General features: G+C 42.4%; 1 protein-coding gene across 3 annotated transcripts in view; it reads right to left on the bottom strand.

Moving 5' to 3' along the window:
- Positions 1-858: 858 nt before the first annotated feature.
- Positions 859-22215, bottom strand: part of SIL1 (SIL1 nucleotide exchange factor) — a 40961-nt gene continuing 19604 nt past the window's right edge. For all 3 annotated transcript variants that reach the window (XM_070956132.1, XM_070956127.1, XM_070956141.1), the window contains exons 8-10: positions 17651-17747; positions 5699-5863; positions 859-1261 (exon numbers count right to left, since the gene is read on the bottom strand). In XM_070956132.1, the coding sequence (XP_070812233.1) occupies positions 911-1261; positions 5699-5863; positions 17651-17747 (613 nt within the window). In that variant the 3' untranslated portion in view covers positions 859-910. The remainder of the gene's footprint in view (positions 1262-5698; positions 5864-17650; positions 17748-22215) is intronic.

Below are 22215 nucleotides of genomic sequence, written 5' to 3'. Positions count from 1 at the left end.
GTGGCTCGTCAGCGGCCTGATTCAGTAGTAGCTAGTAGCTGATTCAGACAGCAAGGAGGCTGGTGCGGTGCTGCGCCAGCAGCCTGTGAAGCTGGCACTCGAGTCAGACAATGAGGAGGCTGGAGAAGATGTAGTGCCAGGAACGGGGATTCAGCCAGGGCCTTCAGAACCTCCAGAAGCTCCCTTAAGTGAAGAGGACGAAGAGGAGGAGCCTCTTCTTGATGCACGGGCGCGCAGAGCTGCCAAAAGGCAGGAGTGGCTCCTCAGGAGGAGGTCTCCTCGAGAGTAAGGCTTGGGGCTAATTGGCCACTCCCTTAGCCTATTTAAGGAGGAACGCCGACTGAAGCAATTTGCAGGGAACAACTTAGTTCACATACCTTCGTGTTTTGTCTTGCTTATCTTATCAGCTTCCTGCAAATTGCTTCTGGGCATTCTGCCAACCATAAGCAGCTTTCAGTTATTATTCTTTGAATTCTTGGCAGCTGTTGATGCAGTTAATTAACAGCTGTTGTTGTAAAAGACTAGTTTATTTAGTAAACTAAGGTTTGAACGGACTTTGTGTGCGCTGCGTTCTTTGGGATCCGTAGCTGGGGCAGAACACTTAACAACACTTAACTGTGGCAAGAAAGATGGTAAAAGGGGGCAAAATTCACTTAACAAATGTCTCACTTAACGACAGAAAATTTGGGCTCAATTGTGGTCGTAACTCGAGGACTACCTGTATCTATGATCAGGATAAAACACACAGAAAAACACTGACAAAAGGCAGCCATTCTTCCATTACCCAGCATACGAGCTTGCCACATTGAGAGCAGGACACAAAACCAAAAACTTATTAGAATAGATTTATTCATCACCACTCTTCCCAAACCCCACAAAGGTTCTTCGACATGCGAGGCTACCATCCCCTTTACTTTAATTGTTGGGCAATGCTATTTATAGAGTGCAGGAGTTCCTTAAAGTAGCCATCTTCGTCCCCTTCCTTTTGCTCTTCCTCGGCCAGCTCTTCGTATTCCTGGCGCAGGAGGCTGAGGACATGGTTGAGCGTAGGATCCCCGGCGTAAGCATCCTTACAGAAGGCGAGCAGGACGTGCACCGTCTTGAGCACCTTCTCCCGGCTGTCGTGCTCCGGCGTCCTCAGGAGGTTCGAAATGATTGTGCACCAGCCTTGTTCCACAATGGCAGGCATCAAGTTCACCTGACTGTATTGCTGAGTTTTCTCATGAGCTTCATCCTTGTCGTCACTGTTCTTGATCAATTGCTGCAACAGAGAGTCCTTAAATGATTATTTAAGCTGACACACAGTTGTTTTTCTGTGAAATATACCGTATTTTTCGGAGTATAAGACCCACCTTTTTCCCCCCTAAAAGGGGGTGAAAATTTAGGTGCGTCTTATATACTGAATGTAGCCCCGCCCACCACTGGCTCCCACCCTTTGGCCTCTGCCTTGCAGGAGTTACCTCCTTGCAAGCAAACAGCAAGAAGAAACAGCTCCTTTCAGCTTCAGCACAACCTAATTAGCACAAGTTGATTGGATCGGCCTCCCGACTCTCAGCTGATTTGCTCTCAGCTGTTTTGCGCAGGGCTCTGCTGCTTGCTGCAAAAAGGTAAATTGCTGGAGCAGATTTTTTTTCCCCCTTGTGCTAATCAAGCTATGCTGAAACCGAAAATGAAAGTAAAGCAGGCTGTTTGCTGTAACGAGGCAAAATTGCTCAGGCAGAGGCAGAGGGAGATTTCTTTTTCTTCTTTTCCTCACCAAAAAAGGTAAGTGCGTCTTATACTCCGAAAAATACGGTACTTACTGATGTGAAGTCTGAAATCAATTCTATCAGCCTCTGTGGTCAATCCACCAAGCTCTTTCTGTCCCAAAGGTGCACTTTCAAGAGGCAACTGGACTTTCTGGTTTTTCTTGGAAGACGTTTTGCTTCTCATCCAAGAAGCTTCTTCAGCACTGTGGCAAATGCCTTCCCAGAAAAAACCAGAAAGTCCAGTTGCCTCTTGAAAAAGCACCTTTGGGACAACCTGGATGACTAAGAACCTCCATAGATACCAAACTCTTTCTGTTTTTGTGGGTTTCAAAATGGAAGGAACACTTGCCGAGTCATGCTGGAAGGCACATTTAGATTTTGTTAACTTGTTTAATGATTAGATTCTGATTCTGTCTTTCACCCAAAGGGCTGTAGGCAGTGAACAGAGCACTCCCTCCTCTCACATCCTCCCAACCACAACCCTATGATGAAGCTGGAGGAGAGCAACTCGCTCTAAGTCACCCACTGGGCTTCCATGGGCAGAGGCATCTCAACTACAGGTAGTCCTCGACTCACAACAGTTCATTTAGTGACCTTTCAAAGTTACAACGGCACTGAAAAAAAGAGATTTATGACCATTTTTCACACTTATGACTGTTGCAGCATCCCCATGGCCACATGATCAAAATTCAGACACTTGGCAACCGGTTCATATTTATGACGGGGTCGTGTGATCACCTTTCGTGATCTTCTGACAAGCCAAGTCAACGGGCAAGCTAGAGTCCATTAACAACCGTGTTACTAACTTAACGACTGCAGCGACTGGCTTAACAAAAGTGGCAAGAAAGGTCGTAAAATGGGGCAAAGTTCATTTAACAAATGCCTCGCTTAGCAACAGAAATTTGGTCGTAAGTGGAGGACTACCCGTGCTCATAATAACTTTATTGTTCTTTTTAAGGACTATCTGCACTTCACCACCCGAGGTCTCTTCTTGCCGCAATTTAGCAAAACAATTACTGGAAGGCCTCTCCCATTCTTACAAAGGCTGATCTGGGAGACTCAGCTGATCATAAAAGTACCAATTTATGAAAATGTTACTAGCCAGCCTAATGCACTCATTAGGGAAAGCAAACTGGGGGAAGAAACTAACAAGACAAATTAGATTTTTTTTGAGGGGAAGGGGAAATGGGAAGCAGGAAATCAGCCAAAAAAAACCAAAAAAAAAAAAAAAGCATAAAAAGGGAAGCGAGGGTCCCTCCCTCCCTCCCTCTCTCTCTCTCTCTCTCTCTCTGTACATACATGTATTTATGTATGTACAATTAAAAGTCTAAAAGCCGCTATTTCAAATTTCAGAAGCTATAGGGAACATGAGTGCCTGAAGCCACTCACTGCCAATAATCAGCAATAGTGTAACGAAAGATGAAAAGCAATTATATCTATCTAAAGACCAGCTGATGAGAGATTGCTTTATAGTTCAGCATCCAATCCTATCCACAGAGACATTATGAATAAACTGTTTCAATCTCTTCCCTCTGGACGCCGCTCTAGGGCATTGCATGCCAAAAGAATTAGACACAAAGGTAGTTTTCTCCCCCATGCCATTACTCTGCTACACCTAATTTACACTGCACTGTTTTAGGCCTAGAGATGTTTATCCATATGGTGGGGCTGTACTGATATTATCCTTCTCATCTTCTCATTTTTCCTACTACCTTCTCCTATTGGTATCTATGATTTATCACCTGTTGTTGTATCTTGTGATTAATGATTGTAACTATGATCTATTCTATTATATATGACCTGTCACTTTGTTGTTGTATGTACATTGAAAGCTTATGCACGAGAGGCAAATCCCTTGTGTGCCCAATCACATCAGGCCAATAAGGAATTCTATTCTATTCTATAAGATTCCTCTACAGGAAGTTGGGACCACCTCCCTTGCATCCTTTTCTAAAAATTCAGAAAACTGTTGAGATGTGAGGATTTCAGTTAGAATAGAAAAGAATAACAGAGTTGGAAGGTCTTCTAGTCCAGGGGTTTCCAATCTTGGCAACTTTAAGCCTGGAGGACTTCAACTTCCAGAATTCCCCAGCCAGCAAATCAGGGAAAGCCTGATTTACAGCTTATGCTCCCTGCTAATTGCATGTTTTCTGGAATCCTATTCCATGCTAGTCCAAGCCAAAAGAATTGGACCAAAGACTTGGATGATCTATATCACTGCAAGAGGCACATGTCCACCTAGGACAGGGGTCAGCAACCTTTGGCTCTGGAGCCGCATGTGGCTCTTTCACCCCTCTGCTGCAGCTCCCTGTCATTCAAAATATGCGTCACAACTGCCAGTGTCCGACACCAGCCGGCACACGATTTATTGAGTTTTTCAACCCCTGGTAGGCCAACCATGGATAAATCCAAGAAAAGAAAAGTTTCAGAAGAAAACAGAACGTTTAATTCAACTACATATGCTAGTTTTGTGGCCGCTCAAGAAATAGTCAGGCACGGGAAGGGTTTTGTGGTTCCCGGTGTTTTTTTTTTTTTTCCTGTGGGAAATGGGTCCAAATGGCTCTTTGAGTGTTTAAGATTGCAGATCCCTGACCTAGGAGTATATAACAGGCACCTTTAAAAGAAGTAAAATAACTATTTTGGACTACAAATTCCTTAGTCACTAACATACTCCTGGCTGTGGTAAAGCAGGACATCTGCCCGTACCGTTTGCCTTCACCTGTTCCCATGTACACAAAACGCCACCTTGAAAAAATATGGAACACATTTTTCTAGGATTTAAATTTATTAGAACTTGCTTATAGTCCAGTCTTTCGGGTGGGGTGAGGTGGAGGGGGTGTTTTCCATTCTGCAGCTTCCATGAGGATAAGGAAGCAGCACTAAGTATTGGGATGAAGGTAGAATCATGCATTTCCCCTATGGGAAATCCTATTCACCATCACTTTTTCCACTGCAGGATTGGGGCCAATGTCAGAGTAGTAGTAAAAGAGGGGGGGCAGGGGTGTTGTCTCTCTCTCCTTCTGCTCCCTAGAAATAATATGGATGCAGCCAAGATGCTTGATTTCTGTCTGCAAAACTCCCACATGGGCCCTGCAAGCCAGCCATCTGGCTACACAGATGAAGTAAAAGGTTGTTCACAGCATACGGCAGCCAGATACACAACACAATGGGGGTGGGCATTCTCTAAATAATAATAATAATTTTAAAAAATACAATGCCTTTGCTTCACTGGGCTGCCTCCTGGGTAAATTGCTATATATGCACGTCATTAATTAGTTCCTAATCACAAGCATCTCCTTACTACTATGTTATAATTAAGGAAGGTTGTTTCTCTGGCTTAAGAGAGAAGGAAAGTCAAATCCTCCTAAATTGTATGCTGGGAGCTTGCCCTGCTCATCTCTGTTCTTAAGTCCCAGCAGAGAAGCTTGATTGCAATACTTTCCTTGATGGTAATTTGCCTATAGTGGCACACATGTTCATGCTGGGCAAGAAGGAACAGCCGGTAGAGAACGAACTCGGGCCCAAGTGAAAGGATAAACCAAAGAATAAGACTATACCTTGCACAGCCCTGATAGCTGTTCTGACAAGGTGCAAGGCACAGTTGAAAGACACGTATTCAGGTGCTCAGACAAACTTAGCAACTCCCCTCTTTCCAATGGTGCCCCATTGATGATTGTTGTATGTTAGGTCTCTTGTGGCAATGCAATGATTCCAAACTGATGACTTATTTAACCCCGCCTTCCAGTTCAGCTTGTTCTTCTTCAGATTGATAGCCTGTTTCCCCCCAAATAAGACATCCCCTGATAATAAGCCCAATCGGGCTTTTGAGCGCATGGCAATAAGGCCAAGCGCTTATTTCAGGGTTCAAAAAAATATAAGACAAGGTCTTATTTTTGGGAAACACGGTAGACTTGTGCTAATAACAGATAAAGTATAATGGCTCCTCTTACCTTTTCTACTACTAAGTCGTAGAGAAGGGTCACAGTGCGGATGTACAGTATCTCCATTCCTTTCTCTGTGCAAAGATTCCTGAGTACTTGAAGGCCTCCAAGTTTTAGAAATTGTTGCTGGGCATAAGGAAAGTGTCGCAGCATCGATGACAAAGCAAAAAGAGCCTAGGAACAAAAAAAAAAACCGAACAAACATGCATCCATCATGATGAATTTTTCATTTCCTGGGTCTCATCATGCATGCCCTTTCTGCGCTTCTTTCAGTTCTCATGCCTTGACCCAACACCAATATTTACTTGTTTTACAAATGCACCACCACACTCCAGAGGGGCAATATGTAACAAAGATTATTTTTATACGATTACCAAAGGGGTTATGGCCTCATTGTGACTTGGGGACAGCACCCTCTATTTCAAGGGAGTGGACAATTATGCTTTATGATGCCTGAACTGAAATGTAATGAATCCAGAGCAGAACAAAAAGGGCTGGGATCCAATTTCTGTGAGCAGAACTCTTGTTTGCAAGACGGTATCCCCAAAGAAATATGAGGAATGTAATTTTAACCAATCCTTTGCTTCTCATCTGTGGCCCCTGAAAAGTTGTTCCTGAAGATTCTCCCATAATGTCTCTCATGAAACAGTGAGAAAAATAAGGAAAATCAGCTCTGCTTCCTTCAGAGAAAATATCTATTGATAGGTAGCCCCTCAAGTGAAGGTTATCTAGATGCTGCTGAAAACAATCTACTGTGCCTATTCATGCTATTTATCAGTTGATTATCATAACTTTATTTCTTTAGACTATGGGTGTCAAACTCGCGGTGTCACGTTGCCATCACGTGACATATCACTACATTTTTCCCCTTTGCGGAGCTGCGGTGGGCGTGGCCTAAGCATGATGTATCTGGCCTGCGAGCCGCCAGTTTGACACCTCTGCTTTAGACCCACCAAACCTGTTACATCATGTGTAAACCCCACCCAGAAATAAACACAGCTAATGAGAGTGTTTAGGTGCTTATTTCATTATGTATAGCCCATTACTATATCGATACAATTCATTCTGCATAGTTATTAGAGCTATCAGATTAACGAGGCTGTACCCATAAATTTCCATCTAATTGCTTATTTCTAGCTCTTTAGCCTTTGAAGTTGTTGTGATTCATTTCTATACTGCTTTAGTTTATACATGATTACACTATTATAGTTTCAATATTAATATGAAATATAGTTTACCTGCAGATTTTAGTAATGTACTAGTTTTACAATTCATGTTAGTTGTTTCTATTTTTATCTTTAGTTATTATTCTTTAGCTTTAGTCACATTACATAAATCTCAACTATACTTACTTCTGGCTTCATAATCTTAACCCTATAATCTTAATGATACAGGTATTACAATTGTAGAGACTGTGCTAGTGACTTTACTTGTGGTGAGATGGGCGGCCATATACATTTGATAAATAAATAGTGATTTAAATTTTACTCATTTCTTATAATAGAATAGCTGTAATTCTTACATGTTACATTTTGCTGGTCCATGATTGAAATAAAATACTACTACCAACACCCAACCCAAGGCTTTTAGTTTGGGCTTTAAGATAAATATACACAATTCTTGAGGGCAGAATTATTTTGCTCTTATTATTCAGTGATTTCAATTTATTTTCCTCCAGACTGGGAAGCCAGCAGAATAATCTCTGCACAGAGATCCTGCTTTGCAAGACTCCAGGGAGAGAGGTCTCGGGGAAAAGCAACAGATTGCATCCATGGGGAATTTGCCACAGAAGTGCTGAAAACACAAGTACCGTATGAAAGAAACCAACTCTCAGAGTGATCCAAACTCCCAAGTGGAGATGAGCCCTTTCAAGGTTTTATTCCCATCACAGACTTGACTCAAGCACAAACATCTGGGAATGAAAACAGTAGTAGTACATGCAGCCCTTTTGCTTGGGTTTAACAATCATCTCATTAATTAGATATTAGCATTGCGGTGGCTTTGACATTTCCCTGTAAGGCACACTAAACAGAATGTCATTAAGATGCCATTGCAAGGTGCCGTCTGCAGTGAAAATCGTACAGATATGGATACATTTCTGGCACGCTAATCACAAAGTCACTGGTGCCCCCAAAATTAAGGGTTGCAGATGTCAGATTTACTGGATTGTAATTTTTATAATAAGCCAAAGTGTGATTAGTTTGATTTTGTTAGCCTTTTGGGTAGACCAGGTCAAGAAACGGGCATGGCAAAGATTCCAAGAAGGCTTTTTATTGTAGTAAAATTGAATAACAGAATCTCGAAAACCTATCCAAATTCCTCTGTGTCCCATTTTATACTAAACAAAATCAAGGGGAGGTCATTTTGAGTTTCTTTCTCTTGCTGACAGATGATGGACCGTGCAACCCCTCTTAACAACTCACTCCTTCTTTTCTGAACAGCTCTCTCATGCCTTCCCTACGATCACCTCCAATTCCTTCACAGCCTTTGGTTTAGTTGGTAGTGTGAACTTAACCATTATGGTTTATGAACAACGGTTGAAGGGTTAGCATTATGTTTGAAGCCAGCCAACTGTGGCTTATTCAACACAACTGCTTGGGTTTGGTTTCACAGCTTACGAGAACCCAGCCTCTCTTTTAGTACATCTTCCCTGTGTGTACTTTGCTCCTTCTCAGGAGCTCAGTTTCTCCAGACTATTCCTTCTTGTAATTTAGGTAATGCTTCGGCTTTTATAACAAAGGGATGCTATCTGTACTGTAATGCCACAAGACTTTCCAGCACCACCAGCCTGGGAAAATATGTGAATATGTCTTCATAGAATATAGAACATAAAATATAGAGTTGGAAGGGACCTTGGAGGTCTTAGGGGATTGGAGGCTAAAACATACAATGAGCGGTTGAGGAACTGGGCATGGCTAGTCTAGTGAAGAGAAGGACCAGAGGAGACATGATAGCAATGTTCCAATATTTGAGGGACTGCCACAGGAGAGGAGGGGGTCAACCTATTTTCCAAAGCACCTAAAGGCCAGACAAGGAATAATGGATGGAAACTGAACAAGGAGAGATTCAACCTAGAAATAAGGAGAAATTTCCCGAGAGTGAGAACAATCAACCAATGGAACAGCTTGCCTTCAGAAGTTGTGGGAACTTCATCACTGGAAACTTTCAAGAAGAGACTGGACTGCCATTTGTCAGAAATGGTGTAGTGTCCCCTGCTTGGGCGGGGGCAGGGAGGTTTGGATTAGATGACCTACAAGTTCCCTTCCAACTCTGTTAATCTTCTAGTCCAACCCCTCCTGCTCAAGCAGGAGACCCTATATCGTTTCAGATAATGGTTGTCCAGTCTCTTTTTGGAAGCCTCAAGTGATGGAGCACCCACAACTTCTGAAGGCAAGCTATTCCACTGGTTGATTGCTTCACTGTTAGGAAATTTCTCCTTAGTTCTAAGTTGCTTCTCTCCTTGGTTAGTTTCCATCCATAGTCTCGTCTTGCCTTTTGGTGCTTTGGAAAATAGTTTGACACCACCACCCTCGTCTTTGTAGGAGCCCCTCAAATATTGGAATACTGCAATTTCCACAGTGCCTGAATAGGGATGGGCAGGTATCTCTTTCTTAATGCTAATGCAAACACCTGTTAGTGTCAATCCTCCTATTCAGAAAAGTGCTTGAAAAGAAATGTATGTATTTATACATCAAACGTCTTACTCACCCATCTCCCTGATAAAGGGGTTCTACAAAATGTTGCAAAGAGAACTTTCCAGTCAACAACTTGCCAATCTGTCTCCCGTATGTGCCTTCCTAAGAGTGACTCACCTCAGGTTAACCAAAGGTGAGCATTTCCCACCATTTCTTTTCATTCTGCTTTCACTCAAGGATCATCATCATAAATTAAATGTCTACCACCTGACTCTGGGAAGCTCACAACAAAGAAATTACAATCAGATCAATAAAGCATAAAAGATAAATATAAAAGACAGTAATATGAGGAAGCAAGGGGTCTCATTCTCCCTTGCCAAAAGGCCTGGTGGAAAAGCCACATCTTCACCCATTCTTCTACAGAACAGCATGGTGGCACCCATTCAGCTCTCAGGAACAGCCTCAGGCAAGACTCTGCTACCAGGGTTTTGAGAGATGACATTTTAAATCAAAGGAATCTGGAGCACTCCAACCTTGCAGGTTCAAACTGGCTAAATGAGGAGTCCCTCAAATGATCAAAGCTATGATCTCTAGCACCATCAGGTAAATGTCTTGCAACACCTTTTCCCAGCTGCCTCCATTCTTTTTGCTGGTGATATCTACCTACCTGCCACTTTTTACATTTGTTACAGCTGTGCATAAAGTCTTTGGGGTTTTCTCAAGGCATTATTGGGGAACGGAGGGATGGATGGATGGAAAAGGAGCACAACTATCATAATGTTCCAATCAAATCATCCTCTTCCAGCCTGTCTCCTTCCTAACCCAAGGAGTTGCCTACCTGTATAAACATCAGTGAAAAAAACAATAAAGCCCACAGAATGAAGTTTAATTGAGCGTGCTTCACCCTTGGATGTTCAATACATTATGCAAAAGCTGGATTTGGAAATATCATGGCTCTCATCTATTTTGTTAGCCTGCCCTGGCTGAAATAGAAAGTATTAAAGGCAGTCTATACATCACCTCAGATTCTACCCAAAAGCTGTGCAAAGGTTTGATTTATTTAAAAAAAAACCTGTAATGGCCTGGTGAGAGCCACCTTCTGATGTTGGGGACCATCCTGCAATGGGAACTGGGACACATTAAAAAAGGAGGGGTGGTGAGGAATAATTTTGAATGGGATTGTCTTTAATTATCTGTGAAATTACCATACACACACACATACATAATTGACCAAAATCACAAAGTGAGCCCCACTTTCTTACGAAAAAAGCAGCAAGAAACAGGACTGGAGGAGTGCTTGTAGCTAGGATGTAAGCAGGGGTGAAATGCTCCCGGTTCAGACCGGCTCGGGCGAGTAGGTAGCGATGATGGCCGGTGGCTCGGAGAACCGGTAGCAATGGAAGCTGGAGGCTCCGCCCACCCGCCCCATTCCCCGACTCCTACTGCCCACCTTTCTCCTGTGGCTGGCTGTCAGGAAAGGCAAGCGCCCGAAAGGTACCGGAGTCGCTCACTCTCCTTGAATGAGCCACTCTGGTCCATGCGCTGGCTGCGCAAGCGCACACCCAACCTGCCACTGATTAGTGAATTAAATAAACGGTGTGCACTTGCGCAGCCGACTCCAGAGCAGCTCATTCAAGGAGAGTGAGCGACTCCGGTACCTTTTGGGCGCTTGCCTTCCCTAACAGCCAGCTGCGGGAGAAAGGTGGGCAGTAGGAGTTGGGGAATGGAGCAGGTGGGCGGAATCGCGGGAGAAAGGTAAGGACACGCCGGCAGAATAGAAATTTAAAAAGTTTTCCTACCGGGTTCTGTGGGCATGGCTTGGTGGGAGGGGGTCTTGTGACTGAGTGGGTGTGGCTGTGAGTGACTTTGAGTTGGCCATGCCCACTCAGTCACAGGACACCCCCCCCCCACCAAGCCACGCCCACAGAACCGGTAGGGAAAAATTTTAGATTTCACCCCTGGATATAAGTAGCAGCATTTAAACCCAGGTCATGAGACTGTTTTACAAACCATAATATGCCAGGCCACAGCCAAATAATTGAGCAATTGGGAGTTCTCCAGAACTCTCAATGGTGCAAAAGCTTCCTTATCCAGACCTGGTGTTGTTTGAGTTACCAGGATGGATACAAATTCTCCTTAGTGCTAAAAATTAGAGTAATGAGAGGGCTGTCAATACAGAAGTGGCTTGGAGAATGTAAACTAATTAAACTGGGCCAATTAAAAGCACCCTACCATCTTCATGGGGCACAACGGAATGAGAAAGCAAAGTCTTGGCTAGAGAATCTTCTTCCTATATAATTTATACAACGATAGACAGGAAGAAAATGTAACCAGCCAACCCAAATGTGTGTGAATAGGCCCAAGGCCACTGGCACCAGAGCCATGGTGGCGCAGTGGTTAGAATGCAGGACTGCCTACAGCCTGGAGTTCGATCCTGACCGATTCAAGGTTGACTCAGCCTTCCATCTTTCCAAGGATCCTCTTTCCGAGTAAAAAGAGGATCCAGATTGTTGGGACATGTAAACCACTCAGAGAGTGCTGTAAAGCAGACTTCCCAAACCTTTCCCAGTTGGCGGCCTGGAGCAGGAGGGAAGAGGGGAAAGAGGGGATGGTTTTGTGGGAAGGGCAGGTGCATATGTGCACGAGCGCCCGTTGCTTGCATGAGTGGGGCTGAGAGTGCTCATGACGCTCATGTGAGTGGAGCGTCCACGACATTCGTGCGAGTGGGGCTGTGCACGCGCATGCGCACTTGCAGCCACTCACACAGCCCGGTTGTAAATAGGCTGTGGCCACAGGTTGAGGATCCCTGCTGTAAAGTATTATGGGATGGTATATAAATCTAAGCGCTATTGCTATTGCTATTGCTAAGCACAGAAGCCTCACAGAGCTTCTTTGCTCATGGGTGACCCATAAAATCACTGGGAAGCAAGACGAGATAACCTTCTATAACACACACACACACACAGGCCCACTTGAAGCCAAGTGAGCAATGAGCAGATGAAAGGAGACAAATTCTCCAGTCCACCTTTCTTCCCTCTAGCACAAAGACTGAACATTTTTGTAAGATTACCAGTTTGTTCAGCAAAGCATCCAGGACCGTGCCGTAAACATTTTCTGCCAAGCGCAGAGTTCTCTAATGGTCTGCCTTTCGTACGGAAGGAATTCTCCCTCAGGAAGCATTTTGCTCACACACAAACATAGCCATCCGTCCCGTTCCTTTTCCCGTGGTGCACAAACATCCCGAGAAACTCCGAGCTTTGAACACGGCTTAAGGCAAGGATATTCAGAGGCAGCCTTGTTAAAAGGTTGACAGCATGATCCTGATTAGAGCAGGCCACATGGCTTTGCGAACCCACATAAGAGCAGTGACCTATTTATCAGACTAGGATGGGTAGGAGACCTTGAAGCACTCACAGCCAAAAAGAATGGCAAAGCTGCACACTGAGGAAGAATCACTAGAGCATGTACACCAGGCAGTGAGCGGACAACTGAAGAGCCAATAAGGCCCCAACTTCTATTCCAATCAATCAGCCAGGAGCTTTTTTCAGGTCTTCGCTCCTGGTGAGAACTTCAAATCTTGGGTGACTGCCAGAGGTAGGAAGCAAGTGCCTCAGCTTTCCATGAGGTCTCCTCCTGTTTTCGTTAAGGTGTGGATATTCAGGCTTGCCACTAGAATGTTAGACAGTCTGCCCTATAGACCAGATTCAGGGAACTTTAGGAGAATTTTGTGCTACATACAATCCCCCAAGCCAACACTGGCGGATGCCAGTGATGTGGCGGTGGTCGCTGTACTTCTCCAGGCCGGGGGGGGGGGGGCGGGACAGGTTGTGTTACAGCCATGTGCATATACCTCCCGCAAGTTAACCAAAACCAAACGCTGGTGGGCTATTTGGGAAAAAGAGTCCTTCGCCGTCCGGGGAGGTGAACGAAGCCACAATCGGTCGCCAAATGCCCAAAAGGTGGGCACATGACCATGGTGTGGGGGAGGGGAGGAGGTGTAGCTCTCATAACTCCGAAAACAGGTTGTTAGTAGCTCTGGGGAGGCCCATCATAACTTTGAATGGTTGTTGAGCGACTTATCATAAATTGTACATTTGCATTTACAATTGTACATTACTAACCGTACATTCTTGCTTGTGACTTTTTAACTCCTTCCGCTTTCCCAGCTTCACTTTTACAATCTGAAGACCCTGCTCCCTCAAGAAAAAAAATCATCTTTCTCTCATCTTTGCCATACATATAAGAGTTGCCTCCCAGAAGACTTTTCAGACCCTATCCCATCTCCTCTCCTCTTGGTGCATGAAGTACTCGGCACACAGTCATGATTTCCCCGATTCTACTTTCGGGGCCAGGTAACTGGATGACTTTCAAATGTTCAGCACAACTGAATTCACAATTCCTGTGCTCCACAGCAGAGTTGAACTGGCTCTGCTGCCCAACGATGTGTGAATCCATAGGTGCAGGGCCAGTCCGGAAGCATTGCAAATGCAGAATGGCTAAATGTCAGTAGGAAGAAGGGGGAGAGGGAGGAGGGGTTGGAGAATGTGGCTTTCAGCAATATCCGTGTTAGCTTATATTCTTGGATGAAGCACTGGAGAGCTTCCCATCGGGCAGACCGGGTCTTTCCAATCTCTGAAAGTCTTACCTCATGATTTTTGCGGAAACCTAATACCCCTTAATGTAAAACTTAAAATCTGCTCAATAAAAGACGCTACTTTCTATGTATTGATTTCTTCCTGGATATATGATTTCTATTTCTCTTAACTCACTGAGATAATTTGTTGTACAAGTAGTTCTCGGCTGATGACCACAAGTGGCCAATGACCACAAGATTTCTGTTGTTCAATGAGACATTTGTTAAGTCAGTGTTGCCCCGTTTTACTTTTCACTGAGGCAAGACTTTTCTTGCCTCAGTGAATCACTGCAGCTGGTAAGTTAGCAACCCGGTGGTTAAGTCAATCTGGCTTCCCCCTTGACGTTGCTCATCAGAAGGCCGCAAAAAGGGGATCATGTGACTGTGACACACTGCAACTGTCATAAATACGAACCGGTTGCCAAAAGTCTGAATTTTGATCACGTGATCATGGGGAGGCTGCAAAGGTTGCAACTGTGAAAAACAGTCATCAGTCACCTTTTTTCAGTGCGGCTGTAACTTTGAACAGTCACTAAATGAACTGTTGTAAGTCGAGGAGTACCTGTACCTCATTATGACAGGTTGGGATCTTCCCAAACCAAAACAGAATCCAATGACAGGATGGAGTCCAATGAAAAGGATTTTTGCATGCGTTGAAAAACAGATTTGTTCGAGGGTACCATTACCCAGCTTAATTTCACTCAATCCACCCCATCCTTACAGCATTAAGACGAAGCACAGCTTTCTCTTTATAAGATTAGCAGTGCTGTATTTTGACTCTCCCTCTCCTCAATACTGATACGAATTCAATTGTCATCGCCTCAACTCAAAACAGAATTTCATCCTCGTAAAGTGAATAATAGAGAATTAGCACCGCTTCTTTATTCTGACTCTCTTTAACTCAGGCTGGTCTTCAGACGTCATCCCTGGGGCCTTTTCAAAGGGATTTAGAGGCTATAAACATTCGTGGCAGATAAAAAATAATAATAATAACAATACAGATCTGGTTTCATCCTTCAAAATCCTTGGCATATTATTTTAATCCTCTGGAATCGGGTATGAACAACTAAATCTATTTCTGATAACAGCACTAAAGCCATATTGGTCTTCTTTCCTATTGAAGGGGGCAAATATCTATCAATTGCCATAAAACTTTTTAAAGCCAAATCCGTCACCCAGATATTATATAGGTTTCAGATGTGTCCATATAATAACTTTAAACCCTTAGATACTATCCAATCCAGGGCCTAAGGCTATTATTCTACGTGCCTGCTGCATTTTGAACAGGGCAATCTTCTTAGAAGCTGGGGTGATCCCATTGGAGTCTACAATCCCTTTATGTCAATTCTATTTTGGGTTCCACCTTCACTTTTCCAGCAGTTCTGTAGCTTCTACAACCTATACTGGTAGTCCTTGTCTTACGACCACAACCAAATTTCTGTCGCTAAGTGAGACATTTGTTAAGCGAATTTTGCCCTGTTTTACAACCTTTCTTGCCACAGTTGTTAAGCGAATCGTTACAATTGTTAAGTTATTAACATAGTTGTTGAGTGAATCTGGCTCCCCCATTGACTCTGCTGTCAGAAAGTTGTCCAAGATTATCACATGATCTCGGGACACAGCAGCTGTCATCAATATGAGACCGTTGCCAGGCATCTGAATTTTGATCACCTGACCTTGGGGATGCTGCAGGGGTTGTAAGTGCGAAAAACAGTCGTAAGTCACTTTTTTCAGTGCCATTGTAACTTTGAACAGTCACTAAATGAACTGTTGTTAAGTGGAGGACCATTTGTACTGACAATCTTCTTTTTCTTGGAAAACTAGAATCTAGAAAACCAGCAGCAGGTGTACCTACTCTCCAGATAATTTAGGGTGACCTACTAGCCTGAATATAGACAGGAAACATCGGCAAACAATGTATTTACAATTGTATAATATACTGTACAATTCCCTCTTTGGGTTGCTCTAATGTCTCACCATCATATAGGAGGGAAAGTATAACAGTACCTCTTTTCTGAATGAAATTATCCCTGTCACTTGGAGGGCCCTGAGCCTCTAGTCTACATGCTTCTTTGATTCCACACAGGTCCTTTTTGTAGCAAAATGTGCCCCAACTCCACCTCCTAACCAAAATGCCATTTGTCTGGGGGTGACTTTATTTGCTTCTTATTATCAGACTAGATTAAAATAGAGAATCAGGCAGGATACAAGTTTAATGAATCATTATCGTCATCTCCAGAAGAGTCACCAAATCCTTACACAGTTGCCATTGCTTTATACAAGAAAAAATGTCTTAAATGTTAGGATTTTATAACTAGGTAAAATGCATTTTTAATGTCATGTTATGTCTTTCTGCCACATGCAACTTTGGGCATGGATTGGGACAGTGGTGAAATGTAAAATTTGTTACTACCAGTTCTGTAGGCGTGGCTTGGTGGGGTGGGTGGGGTAATATGACTGAGTGGGCATGGCCAACTTTTTTTTTTTTTTAACTTTTAAGACCATTTTTTCTACAACCTCTTTGGCTGAAGAGGTTGTAAAAAAAATGCTTTTAAAAGCCTCTGACGATCCCAGCTGACTTGCCTGATCGGCAGAGGCTTTCTTTCTTTTTTTTTTAAAGCCTCTGACATCCCAGCTGACTTGCCTGATCGGCAGAGGCTTTCTTTTTTTTTTTTAAAGCCTCTGACGATCCCAGCTGACTTGCCTGATCGGCAGAGGCTTTTTTTCCTTTTAAAAACATTTTTTCTATAACCTCTTTGGCTGAAGAGGTTGTAGAAAAAATGCCTCTGATGATCCCAGCTGAGCCACGCGATCATCAGAGGCTTTTTCTTTTTTACTTTTAAAAGCATTTACAACCAAAGAGGTTGTAGAAAAAATGCTTTTAAAAATAAAAAAAAGCCTCTGATGATTGCGTGGCTCAGCTGGACATGGGAGGGCAGGGATTTTTGCTACTGGTTCTCTGAACCACCTGCCTCCATCACTACCGGATTGGGCGATCCAGTCCGAACCAGGAGCATTTCACCCCTGGATTGGGATAAAGTTATGAATAAACAGAGGTTGCAGTCAACCAACCACTTTTTTGTCTAATATAGATTATAAGTGTGCTCTGTGGAGATGGTTAGAATATAAACCAAACTAAACAAATACATTTTTAAAATGTGCATCCCGCATATCTTCCAGGAGCAAAAGATGGCTTAATAAGGATTGCCTAAAATTGCTCAAAGCCATTCTATCCTGGTCCCTTAGTGCTTTACCTGCAGCTAAAGCCCTTCACCAAGAATTGTTTTCAAAATTAAGTGATATGATCAAGTGTCAAGTTGCTTCGGTGATTATCACAGAAGGAAGACTTCAACCTTCAAAGCTGTTTGGTGATTGGACTATCAGATGGGCTGCAAAATTCAGGTGACCATGACAGAAGCAAAGAAGAGTTGTTGTTGTTCTGTTGACATCTACTGACAATCCAGCCCAGATCTGCTAGCATTAATGAGCAAAGGGGCATTTGATGATTAGTGCTAGCACCTTTAAATGTTAGGAGTAATCTAATGTTATTAGAATATAATAACCTAATAATAAAATCTTTCCACTTTTTGCCCAGCCGTCCTCATGATTTAGCGTTGGGTATTTCCATTTCTGCACAGAAGGCTATAAACATTCTAGTAAAATATTCAATTCTACATGTTCTCCCCCCTGTACCTTTTTCTTTACTGCCGAGGACTGATCTGTGGCCAAAATAACCAGCAATTTTTGTAAAGCACCTCCTTGAATTGCTGCAACTTGCACTCTGGGGTTGCTGGGAAGAGAGAAAATAAAAACTCATTACAGTCAAAAGCACCTCAGCATCCTTTAAACTTTACTGCAATCTGGCTTCCATAAGAAATAATTGTGTCAGGGTAAGGATTTTTTTTTTTTTTTAAGCAAAACAGTATATTGCAAAGCTGAAAATGAATATGAAGCCCTGGAGAGAGATCCTACTGCAAAACAGCATGTACTGGATGTCGGTTTAGCTTGACAAGTCGCCACCTGCTGGAGCAATTTGACAAGATGAGACAACAAAATGTCATTTCATGTGCAAGCTACTGATACGCAAAGTAATTCTTGCACAAATTGTTCTGCGCACAATGCAGTTGCTTTTCGGTGGCTGATGTCTGAACCAAAACAGATAATTTTGGTCCAGATAGGGAATAAAATAGGGCCATTTGGTTCTGAATATGCCTCAAATTGCTATCCTTGCTGCCAGAAATGTGTTTTTTTTTTAACTTCTACTTTACTATTTTACTTTTGAGGAGGAAAAACTCAGTGATGAAGCAGATAAGGGTGAGGCACGAAAGAGAAGGTGCTGGGAAGACAGGATTGGGAGTTGGGACCCTTCCCCACACCCTTAACAGCTTCCTCGGGCTGTTGAGATAAGTCTTGTTGGGAGCTACCGAGCACAGGAGGGGAGAGTAAGAGCAAGGCATATGATCTTTGTTTCACATTCCCTAAAATTCTTTGCAGATTTGGTTTTGGCTAATTTGTGTCCTATGGTCAGGAGCAAAAACATAAGGATGCCCCTTCATTTTACCCTTATAGTGATAACCGTATGAAGCAGTGGTGGGATTCAAAAATTTTTGCTACCGGTTCTGTGGGTGTGGCTTGGTAGGCGTGGCATGGCTTGGTGGGTGTGGGTTGGTGGGCATGGCAGGGGAAGGATACTGTAAAATCTCCATTCCCACTCCACTCCAGGGGAAGGTTACTGCAAAATCCCCATTTCCTCCCAATCAGCTGGGACTCAGGACGCAGAGAATAGATGGGGGCGGGACTAGTCAGAGGTGGTATTTACCGGTTCTCCAAACTACTCAAAATTTCCGCTACCGGTTCTCCAGAACCGGTCAAAACCTGCTGAAACCCACCTCTGATATGAAGGTAGTTGGCCTAAAAGCAAGTGATTAATTCAGTGTCCCCCAGAAGGGCATTGTGGGACATCATCTTCAGCTCGAGATAGTTCCAATATGAAGGAAGATGATCAGGTATGGAAATGTTTAGATGAACATTAGAAAAACAAGACTTCAAGACATCGAGACCGACTTCTGCCACCAATAGCCTCCCACCGACCAGTTCGCTCCCACAGAGAGGGTCTCCTCCGGGTGCCATCAGCCAAGTTATGTCGGCTGGCGACACCCAGGGGGAGGGCCTTCTCTGTGGGAGCTCCAGCCCTGTGGAATGAATTGCCCCCCGAAATACGAAAGATTTCCGACCTCCGGGTGTTTCGCTGCGCTCTGAAGACCCTGTTGTTCCGCCAGGCAGGGCTATTAACATAATGTTTTAAATTGGGGTATTTTAAATTTCTGGGATTTTAATTGGAGCCTAATTATTTAATGATTTTAAATTTTAATTGTTGTCGTGTTTTTTGTGTTTTTAAATAGGCTGTACACCGCCCTGAGTCCTTCGGGAGAAGGGCGGTATAGAAATAAAATTATTATTATTATTATTATTATTATTATTATCAAGAGGGAGACTATTGGATCTGAGCTGCAAAGCTCCACATAACAATGGCATGGCAACAATTTTGTTTCTGCTAGTCATGGCTCATCCAGAATGGTTCATCAGAAGGCAATGTGTGTTTCAGGTAACTAAAATACTATTTTCCACTCCATGCACATCTCTACAGGAATCGTATGCATGCGCACATCTAGTAAAAGCAGGTTTAGCATTTTTACAAACATGTCTAATGTGCATAAATGAAAAGAAAACTTGGTAGGTTTAGCATGTTCCTTTACTTAAAAAAAAAAAAGTAGTAATGCCACAATAGGATTCTAGAACTTTTAGGTATCTAGGCATTGTAATGCAAAGAGTCCAGTTTTTATCTTCTAGGTCAGAATGGCAAAAAATCAAAACTCACATCCTTCTGGACATTATCAGGGAAAATGGCCACTATAATTTGAGAATTGTTAGATTTCTTCCTTTTCTCCTTTTGCTGTTTCCACATAAACTGATGTATATATAACTCATATCCTGAAACCATATTTCCTGAGCAGCTACTGGCACTATCTGTGCCTTAATAATCCTGAGCTACACTTCTCGTCCTAAACTTAACTGTAAATGGGGGATTAGTAATATCAAATCCTGATTTTGCTGTGTTAGGTTAAAATGGGGAAAAATAATAAGAATGAAAATCACAATTCTTGAAGGATAGCGGGGCATGGATGAGAAGTCTCTATGGTAGAGATGCTTTTGCGTTTCATAGTCAGTTCAGGAATAGGAGTTACTTCCATGTCCATCAACAACCAAGTCTAGACTATCTTGGAAGCAGAAACAGCCGTATCAGTGATTTTTACCTTTCAATCTGCCCAGGGACTTCACTGGCAGGATCAATGTCAACATCCTTGCCAAACTGGAAGACATGACTATCTCTGCTGAAACATGTTTGGCTTGTCATTCTGAACTTCAAAATCTTAGTTCTGCCTCTGAGCTCAATTTTAGCTCTTTGATCTTGCTTGTGACTGGTGGAACAGTTACAAGAATTACCGGTATTCTGTAGACAGCTATAGACAGAAATATCTTTTTTATGTTGGTAGAATGTTGCTATAATTTATATAGCCCTCTCTATGGACTTGGCACAGTGCAGACCTGTATTTCATGTGGTTTACAATCTGAATGTAAATATGGGAAATGGCAAAGGAAAATGATGGGAATAAAGACTGACAAAAATGGTATACAATTATTTTGACTGCTTGCATCTCTCAGTTGTTACAAAAAGGTATTTGCTATTCCAAAGGTATCTATGAAAAGATGCCTTGCACACAGATTTGAGGAATAATATTGTATAAACAGAACTGGACAGGGAAGGAAGACAGATGTCCAGGTTAAGAAGCAGTTTTCACAAGTGAGACAAACCTTTGGAAAGTTTTAGAAGCGATACAGCATGTTCGGGAGGGGGCGGGGGGACGGGGAGGCAGATTGAATGGGAAAGGACCAAGGCTATAGAAACATTGAAGAGGAAGATACAGTTTCATGGTGGATTGATGGACTGGAGGATGATATTGTTAAAAATTAAAGAGACACTTTTTTTCGAAAATTTTACATAAACCTCCAATGCCAGCCAAGATATAAAAGTGCATATGAAATAAAGATCAACTCTGAGCATGCTGTGAGATGCCACAATTATGCTGACTTCTCTTCAAATGTAACACTCTTCATTTTCATTTGGAGAAAAATGGCAAAAGGAAGGGGAGGGAGCCATTTAATACAGCTAGCAGTGCTAGCTAGCACACAAAGACAATATTGCAGTACCATAGACATATCAAGATAATAAACAATGGATAGGTATTGGAGAAAAGGTCAGCATAATCACAAACAGTAAGAGAAAAGAACCAGTGACATGATAACGTGACTGCGAAAGATCATTTTGGCTGAACCTTTGTAGAGATAACAATAACATTTATGAATAAAATGCCTTTCCTGCATTCTAAGCATGACTCTAAACAAGGTAATATCTTCCCTTGCTCGCTTTCCCTCAGCTTCGTTTCACAGGTTATTCCATTCATTTGCCCACGCAATGTTCTGTTGACCTTTTTTTTTTTTAAATTCAAACTCATTTTCCACATCTCCCTGGCTTTTTCTGTTCCATTAACATGATGATGTATTTAAGGCATTATGATCATATTTTAGGGACAGCCTTTTAATATCAAGAAGAATAGACCTTCCCTCCATAAAAGTGAAGAGCATAACAAGTCGGATGCTATTCCCCTCAAAAACAATATTTGAAAAGTGGAGAGATTCCTATTGAAGAGAAGGTGATAAGGAAAATATCACCTAGAATGTGGAATGAGATTAGATTCAGCACATTAGAATGTGCTGAAATGAATAGATTAATGTTACCAATTAAAGAGAAAGAGCAAACTGAATATTATATAATATGGGAAGTATTTTATCAATGGTTGGAAAATAAAAATGGAGTTTGGAAATGAAGGAGACCAAAAATAAGTAGAAAATTTATTAAGAAAGAGTTATAAATAAGATGAAAATTGTTAGTATATGTATGAAGAGAATAATGATATTTGATGTTAATAGGGTATTGTTACTGAAAGATGCTAAGAAGAAAATGGGGAATTTTACAATATTTAAATGTGTAATGTACTTAACATATTATAAAATTAATGTTAATGTGAACGTGAAAGATGTGATAAATGAGGAACGATGTAGCACAGAGATGTATGTACCCAGCATAATTAAAAATGGAGTACTTTATATTTTTTTAAAAAAAATAAAAATAAAAAATA

Source organism: Pituophis catenifer, unplaced genomic scaffold, assembly GCF_029215685.1.
Source record: "Pituophis catenifer annectens isolate HBS135680 unplaced genomic scaffold, rPitCat1.0.hap2 SCAF_1, whole genome shotgun sequence".
In the NCBI taxonomy this organism is placed as follows: Eukaryota; Metazoa; Chordata; class Lepidosauria; order Squamata; family Colubridae; genus Pituophis; species Pituophis catenifer.
Note: the sequence above shows the minus strand (reverse complement) of the source record. Positions and strands in the feature narration are given on the sequence as shown.